Genomic DNA, 12,631 nt, shown 5'->3' on the forward strand with positions numbered 1-12,631 from the left:
CACCTGTTGTAGTGGGGAGGAGATTTGCAAACAGAAAGTGACGCAGTGTGTCCTACCACAGAAGGTAAACTGGGAATCAAACAGTGGTGGAAGTATTCAAATCATGTAGTGTATGAAAGTATCAATATTTTTCATTGATATAATTAAAAGTACAAAGGAACAAAACAATTAATAGACTCATACAGAAATAATTATAATAATTCCTTCTCAATAAGTGTGTGGTGTCCCTCTATTTAATTCAAAATTATTGATTATTTGATTTACTCATTGAAGTGTGAGCAGCTTTTTAATACAGTATAAAGGTCTACTGCTGTGTAACCCATAAGAATGCATCATATTTTATAGTTACCTCAAAGGGGAACTTTACTGATTTTACTCTCAAAGATCAAGGTGTGTGTGAACAGGCCTGCAGCTGTCAGTCTATCATGTCCTTGGTGGACATCTTACAACTGGATTGAGAATAATAGATGGAGGGTGGAGAGATGTGGGCTTTTTGGGAGAATCTTGACCTACACGAGGGACTAAATATCTCAACTCCTGCTGCCTGAAGTTAAACAATAAGATGCTGGAGTTATAATACTACTGCTGCTACAACAGCCATGCTCACCCCTAACAACAATATAGCAACATGTTATTCTTTGTGGGCACTAGTGGGACTGCGTTATGTCATAACATGAGTAAATAAAAAACTTCTTAATCACTGTCTTCCTAGAAGGACTCAAACTGGACTTCACAAATACCCCCGGGCTGTACAAAGAGCGGGAAGTGTCTCACGCCGTGTCCCGGTCCATGGCTGCTGACACTCCGGGGAAAGCACTCGGTTGTCCTCGTGCGGACCCGGAACAGAAACAGTATGGCGGCGCCCAGCGAGGTGAGCTGCTCCGTGTCAACATAAACCCCTCGATGGGCGGTATGCGTGTCTTCTGAGGCCGAAAGCGATCTCAAATGAAAGAATGGAGACCGTGGGAGAGGATGAACCGGACCCTATAAGGCTCAAGTCCATCAAGAACAATACAACATTCGCAGTGCCTCAAAATGACAGGGTAAGACAATCAGCTGCTCGTGGGAAGAAAGTGACGCCAAACTCCTCAGGATTCTCTGGTGTTTAATTATAACCAGCATGTTGGCGACAACACAGCGTTCATAGAACACAAGTAAACCCCTGTATTGTATCTAAATGGTCTACTCAGATATTCGGCATACATTTGACAAAGGCATAGTTAAATATAATGGGACTGGGAAGCTGTTTTGCTCAATATAATCTCAACCCTCATACAAAACTATATAATGCTAATTTCAAGAAAGAGCAAATGAACCGGCTACTGTTCTGAATTTCAAATTCCATCTATACGCTCGTGATATTTATGATATCTTTTTTGGGGGTAAAGTGGCCGTCACTGGTAAGCAAGGTAGTTATTAAAATTGCTGATTTTTAAATGGAGTTTGGCATGCTCTCCATCTAACAGAGTCGGTTTTCTCAAGTTATAAGCTACCCGAATTTAAGGGTACACATTGTTGAAGAGCAAGTGGGCGAGGTGAGGTGCCTTCGCTTTTTGATTTACTTAACTTTCAAGGTAAAGTTAAGGTCACTGGGACACTTGTACTGTCACTACATTGTCTCCAGCACAAGCCAATCTCATTACTGGCTTCCACCAACACATAAGCCTGCATGTCAAAGCACCAACCATCTACGTCATCTAGTGATTCCTAGATGAACCCTTACTGTGTCCTTTCCTTACCTTTAGCATTCCTCTTTTAAGACTTAGTAAACCTTTTTGGAAAAGTAATCACAATCCTCCGACACTAGCCGTCCAGATTAGTTGTCTAATGTGGTTTTTTCCATTCAGGTAATGGGTCATTCCATACCAAAACACCCCGGACCAGTTCCTGTCATGGATTTTTCTTGGCAGTATCTATATTTGAACTTCTACTAGATTCGTGACAACTTGCAAAATCCGATAGCTGAACTCCAAATACATTTTAAGTTATGTATTTTTTAAGTCTGGCCCTCAGTTTAATCTGTTGTATGTGTACACTTAGCCTCAACAATCACCTAATTTTGTTGATTGTGTTGAAATTTTTCCTGAACATCCAAGAGACCTGGAGGAAACTTGACAACATTTAACCATTCAGTAACAGTAATTCAATTAAATAGTTGTTACTGAATGGTTCCAGTAATCAAATGAATATAAGGAAGTCATTTTTTATCAGCAACAAGTATTTAAATAAAAACCTGATCCTTGGGGTCTCTTTGATGTTCAGGACAAATTTCAAGTAAAACAGAGGAGAGCAATGATCCAGCGGAGCCCAGGGTATGACGATCTACAGTATATCCGTCAATATGTGAGGCAGCAGGAGCCAGGAGAGAGAGATGTTCCCAAGGGCCTGTGGTCCATGAGAAAGGAGCCTGAATGAAAAGAGAGGAGGAGGACAGGAGGAGCAGGAGCAGGAGCAGGAGGAGGAAGCTATAGAGCGTGGACAGTGAGAGAGCGACACAGCTAGCAGCTTGTGGGAACAGAAAACAAAAACAAAAGTTAGAGAAATGCGATGTGAATCAGAAAGACAGATTGTTTCTCGTCGGCAGGACAATGTGAAGTTCTGGATCTTAGGTGAGTTGGCATGGAATGACCCTAATTGCAATTCCCCACACAATCAATTCTTCTTAGTGGCTTGAGGCGACTGGTTTGATGATCCCTTTCATTGAGTTTTTTTGTTGTATAAGAAATAATAATTATATTATTATATAATAATCATTTCTTCACTAAATATTCACTCAAGTTATATGTCACATGGAGTTATCCAGAGGAATAGTGCAACTTCCCAGTGTCCGTCCATTAACCATATTCTTTAAGTTTGATCCTGTAAGGAAATATTGTAATCAGAATTCACTGAATACTTGAGACGAACATGATGCTTGGAGTTCACTGAAGTGAAGAGAACCTTTGTGCCATCACTTTATCTTTTCACTCTTTTCAGTTTGGGAGCTGCAGAAGTGTCAGAGAGTTTGAGAAACTCAACCGCATAGGAGAAGGAACGTATGGCATTGTGTGTAAGTTGTTTATGTTGGAGACTATTGATTGGCTCGACTAGGAAATCCTAATAGCAGATCATTTGATCTCTGAGTTTGTCAGTAGATTAACTGTTCCTTGTTTGTTATAGACCGAGCCCGAGACACCAAGTCAGATGAGATAGTAGCATTGAAGAAGGTCCGGATGGACAAAGAGAAAGATGGTAAGAGTGCTGAGTTATTCGTCAGTGTGCATTTTAGATTGTTTTGAATGCATTATTTTTGCATCTATTGTGTGTATTTGTGTTTGTCTTGGTGCATTTGTTATTTGCATAGAATTAGCAATTTGGGAAATGTAGCGTGAGTCAATGGTCTTAATAAATTCAATTAAAAATTCTCCATTAAGATTCTGATATTTCTTGTATAGATGTGTGAATTATGGCCTGATTGTGGCACTAGAGGAGTTGAGATATATCTTGCTCTGGAACACAATGTTGGACATACCAGCTAACCTATATTTCACCTTTAGCATTTTAAAAATATTGGCAATGAATAAATACAAAGTTTATTAAAAGGAATTGCCCCATGGTTTCCAAAATCCCTGACTGTTCCCATTGTTGTTTCTGTATTTTGGTTGTCAAAATGAGCTGTAAAAGTTGTTGGACCTGCTGACGCCCTAACCTTTGTCTGTCAGGGATCCCCATTAGTAGCCTCAGAGAGATCAACCTGCTGCTGAGGCTCAGACATCCCAACATAGTGGAGCTGAAAGAAGTGGTTGTTGGCAGCCAACTGGAGAGGTAGTACACACACTTACATAATGGTGTGAGGGTAGATCTACATCAGTGGATTTCCTACAGCAGCCTTTAATGCTGCACATCTCTGAGTGTAATGCAACTATTCAGATTCTGGACTATTAGAGTTCACGACTTATATGTCATGAATATATGATTAATTAAGTTATGTCATGTCCATCAGGTATGACTATGTGTAGTTCATGTTCCAAACTGTAATCTTTGTCACCACAACTGGTTTTACTATTATCTGTAAACTTAACACTTGATCACTTATTTTTCTGTATTTCTGTGTGTTTCCTGTTCAGTCTGTTTCTGGTGATGAGTTACTGTGAACAGGACTTGGCAAGTCTGCTGGAGAACATGCAGACGCCGTTCTCTGAGGCTCAGGTACGACCGAGTCAAGTTCCTCAATCTAACAATTAACACAGATTTACCAACGAAGCCAGCATTAATGATCTGTACTGGTTTGAGTCTCTGACTAATTTAATGTGCTTCTGTCTTCATCTGTCTGTACTAGATTTTTTGCATGGTCTTTTTCAGGCTACCAGTCCAAACACATAATTAATAACATTAATAACATTTCATAAGACCTCCATAACCACGTGCAACAGATATTATGTTGACCAGTGGCAGATCATGTAGTGTTGTGGGATAGTAAAAAGGCTTTTTTAAAAGTTAGACTTGCTCTTTCCTTTTCAAGAGATTAATCAGCAACTCCACCAGTTGTACACATCAAAGTGTCTTTAAAGGTCTTGTGGAAACAATTGTGAAAAAGTAGCAAAAAGCCTTTTTGCACCAAGCTGCATGTAATCTGATAAATTGCCTCCAGAGATGTCACACAGTGACTCAGCTGCATTGTGGGTAATGTAGGCACCAGGTTTTGAAAAGAAAGAAGAATGTGCGAAATAAAAAAGTCATATCTCTGGTTCTGCTGTATCGATTTTGATCATTTGTTTTGAAACTGTCCATACTGAGTCCAACAGTGTTGTTGAAGTGCAATGCTAGACCAGTGGACTGCAAAACCTGGTGCCTACATTACCCACAAAGCAACTAAGTCACTGAGTGACATCACTGGAGGCAATTTATCAGATTACATGAAGCTTCCTCTGGAGCCATAAAAGGCTTTATACTACTTTTTCACATATACAGTCGTACTCCCCAGGACCTGGGAGTTAATCTTTAAGGTTAACACATTTTTAAAAAATGAAGGTTTTTGTTATGCAGAATTGTTTTTGGTTTTTTTGGTTGACCTAATTTGTGCTTTGTTCTTGTGAAATACTGCACAATTTCACACGTTCTGGTCCTTTAAAAATCAGTCAAATGAATCAATCTGCAAAGGAAAACAAAGTCTTTGATTGACTCCTCTCTGCTCACATTTAGTGTCCACACTGAGGCCATGACCCGTGTCTGGGTGTCACAAGGAGAATTTGTTTTGTTTACAGTGGTCTCATGCTATAAAGAGCCAATGCTGTACAAAAATGTTTTTTTTATAAGGGCCCCTGGAAATTCCCTCAACAATCCCCGGTTTTATTTATACATCTTCCTGTCAAGACCTTACTGATTTGGTCTGCACAGCTCCTTAATTGCCGGGTCAGTTTGTGTTATCTACTTTCTAATATTTCCTCTATGCTTTTTCAGGTAAAGTGTATTATCCTTCAGCTGCTCAGAGGCCTGGAGTATCTCCACCACAACTTCATCATACACAGGTCAGTTGCACACATTTACTGGAAGCCTAACTAGTAACCAGTTTTGCACCATGTATATTAAAAATGAGGTGACACTTGCTCACAGATGAACAGTCAGTGATGCAGGAATCTATGCATTCAGACAAAGAAAGGCGTTATTACCGTTTCTCTCCTGCGTCCCTGTTTGGACAGATATCTGCTGTAGCTCACCGTGTTCGCTTTTAGCTGTTTCCGGAGTCCTGTAAAGTAACTGCTGGTAAAAAACCTAACCTGCTTCATGATAAAAGCTTTTAAACAACTAAATAAGGGAGGAATTTGCCAGCAAATGTAATGGAGCTTTGTTAGCTGATTTTCTTTTTTTTTTTTATGGAAATGCAAATCCCTGCTGCACTGGCCTGATGTGTCAAGTCAAACCGAGTAGAGCCAGGCCGGCAAACGTAATGGAAAAACGTCACTGAAGTGAAAAAAAGCTACAGCTTTTGTGTGTTCATGTTATTTAACTTCATAATCAATAAAGAGTCAGCTCTCTCAGAATTCCGTCAAGACAAAAGCTGTGCTGATACAAATAAGTTCTGAGTTAAAGCTGTGACTGAAAAGCTTTAAAGCAGATGTGAATTCACCTCTAAAAGACCAGAGAAGAGAAGAGAAGGGGGCTGAATGTGTTGTATCGTCTGGCAGCTGGCTCATTACTGTGCCCTCTTCAATCTTGTTATCAGGGACCTGAAGGTGTCTAATCTGCTGATGACAGACAAAGGCTGCGTTAAGATTGGTGAGTCATCACTATTACCATAACCACCTCTGCACTGCTCAATATAACCACAACTATAGTCTCCAGTCTGATATCTGTCAATTACTGATAACATGTATGTGCTTTCCTCTTTATGTGAAATGGCTTTATTGGATGAAAATGATACAAAGTTTATTTAAATATTCCCTAATTTAAACTGACCTCATCTAACAACACATAACAGCCTCTCTCCTTAGACCCCCTGATTCTGATTTAATGATTTGTCAAGAGTTATTGTTTAATCTTTAACTTTATAGAATTTGTGAGAAATACTACTGTAATCACAGTTTCCCATAACCAGTCTTCAAACTGCTTCTTTTGTCCAACCAACAGTCCAAAAAGATAAAAGACTCTTCATTTACTGTCATAAATGACAAAGGAAAGCAGTGAATTCTCACATTTTAGAAGCTGGAACCAGCGAATGTTTGACATTTTAGCTAGAAGAAAGACTGAAAGGATTAATCTATTATCAAAATAGTTAATAGTTACTTTTCTTTGACTAATCAACTAATTGTTGCAGCTCTGGTAATGGTCACTGTTAACATGTATGTATATAAGTAGCATCCTTTATATTTTTGTTGTTTGTTGTCTGTGCTCTTTGCGCAGGGTCCACTTGCTAGTTCTTTTGTGGTCTTTCAGCCACATCAGACAGACAACAGAATATGCTTAGTTGAAACTTTAAAAAACTATTTTGAAAAGAGAATCAAGGTCCACTTTGTGGAGCTCTTAACACCATCTCAGCTCATCAAGCTTTTGATGAAGGTAATGTAAAAAAAAACAGTTGCAGGGAAATTTTGATGCTCATTTTCTGACATTGTATCATTTGATCAATTGATTTATCGAGAAAACAATCAACATATTACTGAATGAAAACAATTCAGTCAGTTCAGCTGTAGTCTAATGACATGAATTGTCAGTAGTAGTAATACTTCATGGATCTTGTTTTTGTTTCTGCTGTATTCAGCTGATTTTGGGTTGGCCAGGATGTACGGCATCCCCCAGCAGCCCATGACGCCCAGAGTGGTCACACTGTGGTGAGTGTCTACTGGACTTCTCAGCCGTGTTTACCCTTAATGCCCCTTTAGACTAATTCTGTATGCGAGGGTGAGAGTGTCGTACAGGCCAGGTAAGTAACCCTTGTGTTGCTTACCTTGTGCTTGTGCAGCCTCAGTGGAAACTCATCCTCGTAATCTCTCTCAGTAATCCTCCCCTTATTAGCCTCATTGCCTCATGCTGACAAAGTCCCCCCTCCCCATCTTTTTGGTAGGTACAGAGCTCCTGAGCTCCTCCTAGGGACCAAGTCCCAGACTACAGCCCTGGACATGTGGTGAGGCTTCAACCTCTGGCATCATGACAACATACACATAGACATACACAACACACACATGAGATCAACACATACTGTCCACACATACACATTCACTTTATGCCCTGATCACATTGAAGTAACCTCCACACATCATCCACTATTAGGATCCAAATGAACACGATGGCATCAGTTGTTAAAACTGAACTTGCTGTGCTGTTTCCTTTGCAGGGCTGTAGGCTGTATCCTGGCTGAGCTGCTGGCTCACAAACCACTGCTGCCTGGTACCTCTGAGATCCAGCAGGTCGACCTGATAGTTCAGCTGCTGGGAACACCCAATGAAAACATCTGGCCGGTGAGACTACAGCTCTTTATATGTCTTCGGTAAAAACTCTTTGGACCCTGTTTAAACGATCTGTGGCGTATGGTCTAAAGCACATGCCACAAGTGTGTTTAGGCCATGTACATTCTGTCCAACTCCCTCTTGCTAGTTAAACAGCAGATAATCTGGGTGCAAGGTGAGGTGCACGGCTTTAAAGGGACTGCATTTAGACACTAATTAGCCATGGGTGTGTTTTGGGCGCAACATTAAGCAAAAAGCGACACTCGCCTTGGTCCTCTAAGGGACAGGTATGTGGTCCTCGGCTGTGGGATGCTCTGCCCCGCTGTTTCCCAATTCTCTGTCCCATCAACATGTGTGCTCGCACGTGTACTGCTGATCTGCCTAGTGTGGAACAGGTTATAAATGACAGGGATGGGATGCAGTTTGCTGGAATGAAACGTCTTTAATGAGGAAAATATTAATGACTACTGATTACCTGCAGCGATCCTCGGTGCAGGAGCTTAAACTCACTGATTCAGTCGAGAGGATTTGTTAGAGTTTCATGCAAAATAATGTTCTTCTAAACATCAGAAGGTCACACAGCTCAAATTTGTACAGTAAAAAAGTTTGGTGTGGACCAGCCAACAGTCCTGTTAAATCCAGAGCTCCATCACAGCTGTCTTTAAATGTTATTTCAGAAGCTACAAGTTTGTTTCTGTTTCCTCTGTCCTGTCAAGTTTATAACTACAGCTTTTAATTTTGCTTCTTAAATATGCCATGATATTTGTTAGAGTGACATTACATGGAAGCATTTAAATTAACTGAAGGCAGCTTCTCTCATCATAATATCAGTGTACGCATGTAGTGAGGTCGCTTGAAGGCACATCTTACTATCTGAATAAGGTGCTCTTTAAATAGCAGCAACAATACTGTGCTTTTGACTTCAGACCAGCTTTTTGTTGGTCTATGGCACAGTCACTTTCTGCTGCCTAAAGATGGCACACCGCACCTCATTTTAAGACCAACACGCCCAGGGGTGCACAGATGGGTGCAAGGACATTTGCTATTTACACAACGTGGGCGCTGGGCGTGAAAATGACAACTGCGCCGGTCTGAATCTAGCAATGACACTGTGCACTGCTTTGTGCCAGGTGTAAGCTAGAGCCCTATGTCTGTAATGTCTGGTGATGAGGAATATGCCACGTTTAATTTGTGTGTGTCTCACCCAGGGTTTCTCTCAGCTGCCCCTCATCGGTCAGTACAGTTTGAGAAAGCAGCCGTACAACAACCTGAAGAATAAATTCACCTGGCTGTCTGATGCCGGACACAGACTGCTCAACCTGCTCTTCATGTACAACCCACAGCGCAGGTGAAAATAAAAAAATCAAAATGTTCTTAAATGGCATCAGTGCACTGAAAAATAATTGTAAATCACCCCGAGCATCTTCATGAGAAAACATTCACTCAGAGCCTACAGACTCCGTGATAACACTGTGGCATAAACCTTACCTTTACCATTTGCACTTCCTTTACTCTTGTAGCCAAGGGCAGTGGTGTTGCTATGGCTACTGCAAAGTTGAAATCAAGATCATGTCAGTTGCATCCCCATGACTGATAATAGTTTAACTTAACCCACCATATTGTCAGTTTGACATGATTAATCAGAGGATTCGTCTTGTTTACACCCAGAAACAGATGACACATAATCTAATCAACACATGATGTGAATTACACTAAATATACACAGAATCACCTACATATTATTGACTTTGTTGTTATTGTGTATTATATATAATTTATCAATTATAAACAATCAGGGATGATTTTTGCTTACATTTAATAAGACTGAAGACTTCTCACACTAGCATGTCAGACTTGATTTGACCCTTTGTCAGAAAAACATGTCAACTTGACACCTCCAACTTATTACTGCACTATTAAGGGACAGTGTATAATTCCCAGGCTTCCATATCTGCAGGCTATACATGTACCAGTATTGTTGTCTTTGTCAGGAATCGATAACACAAGGCTGATTTACAACTATTAGCTGACACTTCTTTGTCAGATGTGTTCGGTTCTTAATCAGTGGCTGCTTCTTGTCTGTTTTCCTGATCCAGAGCTACTGCCAAAGACTGTTTGGAGAGTTCCTATTTCAAAGAGAAACCTCTACGTGAGTGAAAGGATTTTGGATCAGTATCAGCTGTAGCTGTTCCCTCTGATGTACTGTAGGACATTAATCTCGTCTGTCTGCTTTCCTGTGCAGCCTGTGAACCAGAGCTGATGCCAACCTTCCCCCACCACCGAAACAAGCGGGCAGCCCCTCCGGCAGAGAGCCACTCGAAACGGAGCAAAGTGTGATGGAGGAGGTAGTGATGATGAGACAGCTGACTCAAAGATGCCCCTGTGGTAGTGACACTTTCAGGAATGTGCACTCAAAGGATGGACTTTGGTTTCTGTTCAAACTGAGTGGACAGAACGTGGGTCTGGAACTTTCAGCAAATAAAAGCTAGTTCAGTCGCAAACAAACTCCGGCACAGATCAACACATTACTGGACTGTTGACTCAGACCTCTGCAGTGTTCAGTGTAGTATTAAAAGGGCTGTAGGCACACACTCGGTAATGTAGCTCAGTGGTTTGTGGCACTGTGTTCCACTTATAGGCCCACTAGAAGTCTCTTTCCTGGAGTATTTCTTTTGTACTGCTGCCAAGATCCGCACACCAAATAAGGTGAAGGTAGTGTAGACAAAGTTGCCTTGACAAATATGCTGAGGCAGCGTGTCCTTCGTGTTTCGCATTTGTCCCGTTTTAGATGTGCTGTTATAACGGTCTTTGCTATTCTGTAATCAGTTACAGTCCTAACATCTAAACTGTAAAACTGTGAAGAAGCATGAGAAGTAGGAACTGAAGTCTGAAGTCTGCACAAAAGACCTGATGGGAGCTTTTTTTTAACCATATTAGTGAACATAGGATTGAAGTCCAAGAATCTGCCTGTGTGATTCAAGGAGTTTGTGGTTTGATCCTCACAACCATCAGTATGTGTCAGCTGTCAAAGTGTCCTTGGGTAAAATGCTGGAACCCTGAATCCGTTCGCTGTGTTGTTAGTTGTTAAAGTGATCGTTTGACATTTTGGGAAATATGCCTTTTTGCTTTCTTGGAGAGTGTTCGGTGAGAAGATTGAAACCACTCATGTCTGCTCTCTTAAATGTGATTGTACAGCCAGGAGAGTGGTATCAATCTTCTTGACTTGGCAAAAAAGAAAAGTGTAAAGGCATATTTTACAAAGTGTTGATCAGTTCCTTTAAGAGCCTTAGCTTGAATGCTCAAAACGTACTGTAACTGAACAATGGCCTCATTAGTTTAATCTAGGGCCCAACCGATACTCAATTTTAGGGAATAAAAGATTACCATATATGTACTACTCGGTATATATATATTTGTTGCAATGATCCCTCAAATGTGGTTATCAAACACTTGTGACAAATATGTGATTATAAATTTTACTGGTCAAAAATTAAATTTATATAAAAATGACATCTGTGCACCGAAACAGTAAACACATATTGGGACAATATAACAGTAGTGTCAAAAAGTCTGAGACCGCTAAAATGTCAAAAATGTTTCTAGTTTGCATTTGTTTCGAATGTGATAATATTTTTTCATTACAAATAATAATTTAAGAACGTTGAAAAGTTGAGTCTTTGAAAAATGGCCATGAATGATGACTGAAGTCTACCTAGTGGGATCGACACTGAAAATGTTACTGTAGAGCCTGTACATATGTCTACAACTTGCAGCTATTGAACATAATAAACATAATAAACATGTCAAACCAACAACCTTGCCTCTTTTCATTTGAAATGTCAGTTTTTATTAATGCAGGATAAATTAGTAGTAATGGTTACATGGCCAGCGGCAGGTTAAGTTCCCTTACAGGGACGTCAATAACTGATCTCCCACTGCACCAGTATGTACCTCCACAGACACAGAGCACTGAGCTAAACACAAGAAGTCCCATCACTGAGTTAGCCAGACAGCCCCAGAGCGCTGGTACAGAGCAAACATCCAACAGCAGTAGAAGATCACTTCAAAGTGGCTAACTGTGTGATCCTGCTTCTTATTAGCTAGCTTTCCTTATTGTCTGTTAGCTTACAACAGGTCAAACATTATTTGAGCTTGTGAAGAAGAGCAAGCCATGAAACAACATGGAAGTGTCTGCTTCAGAGTAGAACTTGGTGTGTATATCTGCCTTCAAAAGAAACACGGGACATTCACCAGAGCTCCTTAATGAAACATCAACAAAAGCAAAATACTTCAAGTGTAAACATACTGTATCTCTACTTAGTCAAGTTACATGTCTGGTGAGATCAAACATGTTGTATAAAGTGTTGTAGAATTGTTCAACAATGTATGCCAGGGCAAACGACAAAATCAAAATATTAAGATTGAAAGATGTGCTTGACTGATTCTCTTTAACTGAGTGTGTTCAGTACTGACACAATCTCAGCTGAACGGACTGCTAAACAAACACAAACTTCAATAAGAGCAAATCCAGAAATAAATAAATCACAGTACAAGTGTTTTCTGGGAAATGCGGTGCAAAAACTAGAGAACATCTCACCACTAGGTCTGTTTAGCAGCTGTTCTGGAGCTTTTGATCATATCACATGATCATCATCAGCCAATTATAAAATGTGAAGTGATTAAGAATTTGCCAAGAATTGCAGATGTTT

At 40.3% G+C, this 12,631-nt stretch overlaps 1 protein-coding gene across 3 annotated transcripts; it reads left to right on the plus strand.

Annotated features, from left to right (window-relative positions):
* cdk10 (cyclin dependent kinase 10) lies at window positions 1-12,159 on the plus strand. 3 transcript variants are annotated; one of them, XM_084364665.1, is made up of 14 exons: window positions 1-64; window positions 713-1,043; window positions 2,977-3,049; window positions 3,160-3,231; window positions 3,702-3,804; window positions 4,107-4,188; window positions 5,440-5,507; window positions 6,203-6,255; window positions 7,238-7,307; window positions 7,541-7,600; window positions 7,811-7,934; window positions 9,131-9,270; window positions 10,019-10,071; window positions 10,165-12,159. In XM_084364665.1, exons 2-14 carry the CDS (start codon window positions 954-956, stop codon window positions 10,257-10,259), a joined length of 1,083 nt encoding a protein of 360 aa, XP_084220791.1. In that variant the 5' UTR covers window positions 1-64; window positions 713-953; the 3' UTR covers window positions 10,260-12,159. The 3 variants fall into 3 exon arrangements, with proteins under 3 accessions (XP_084220791.1, XP_084220792.1, XP_084220793.1); XM_084364666.1 differs by having other exon boundaries at window positions 15-64; window positions 716-1,043; XM_084364667.1 differs by lacking the exons at window positions 1-64; window positions 713-1,043 and adding an exon at window positions 2,445-2,609.
* The last annotated feature ends 472 nt before the right edge of the window (window positions 12,160-12,631 follow it).

This window comes from Pagrus pagrus (assembly GCF_965226575.1).
Source record: "Pagrus pagrus genome assembly, chromosome: 10".
In the NCBI taxonomy this organism is placed as follows: domain Eukaryota; kingdom Metazoa; phylum Chordata; class Actinopteri; order Spariformes; family Sparidae; genus Pagrus; species Pagrus pagrus.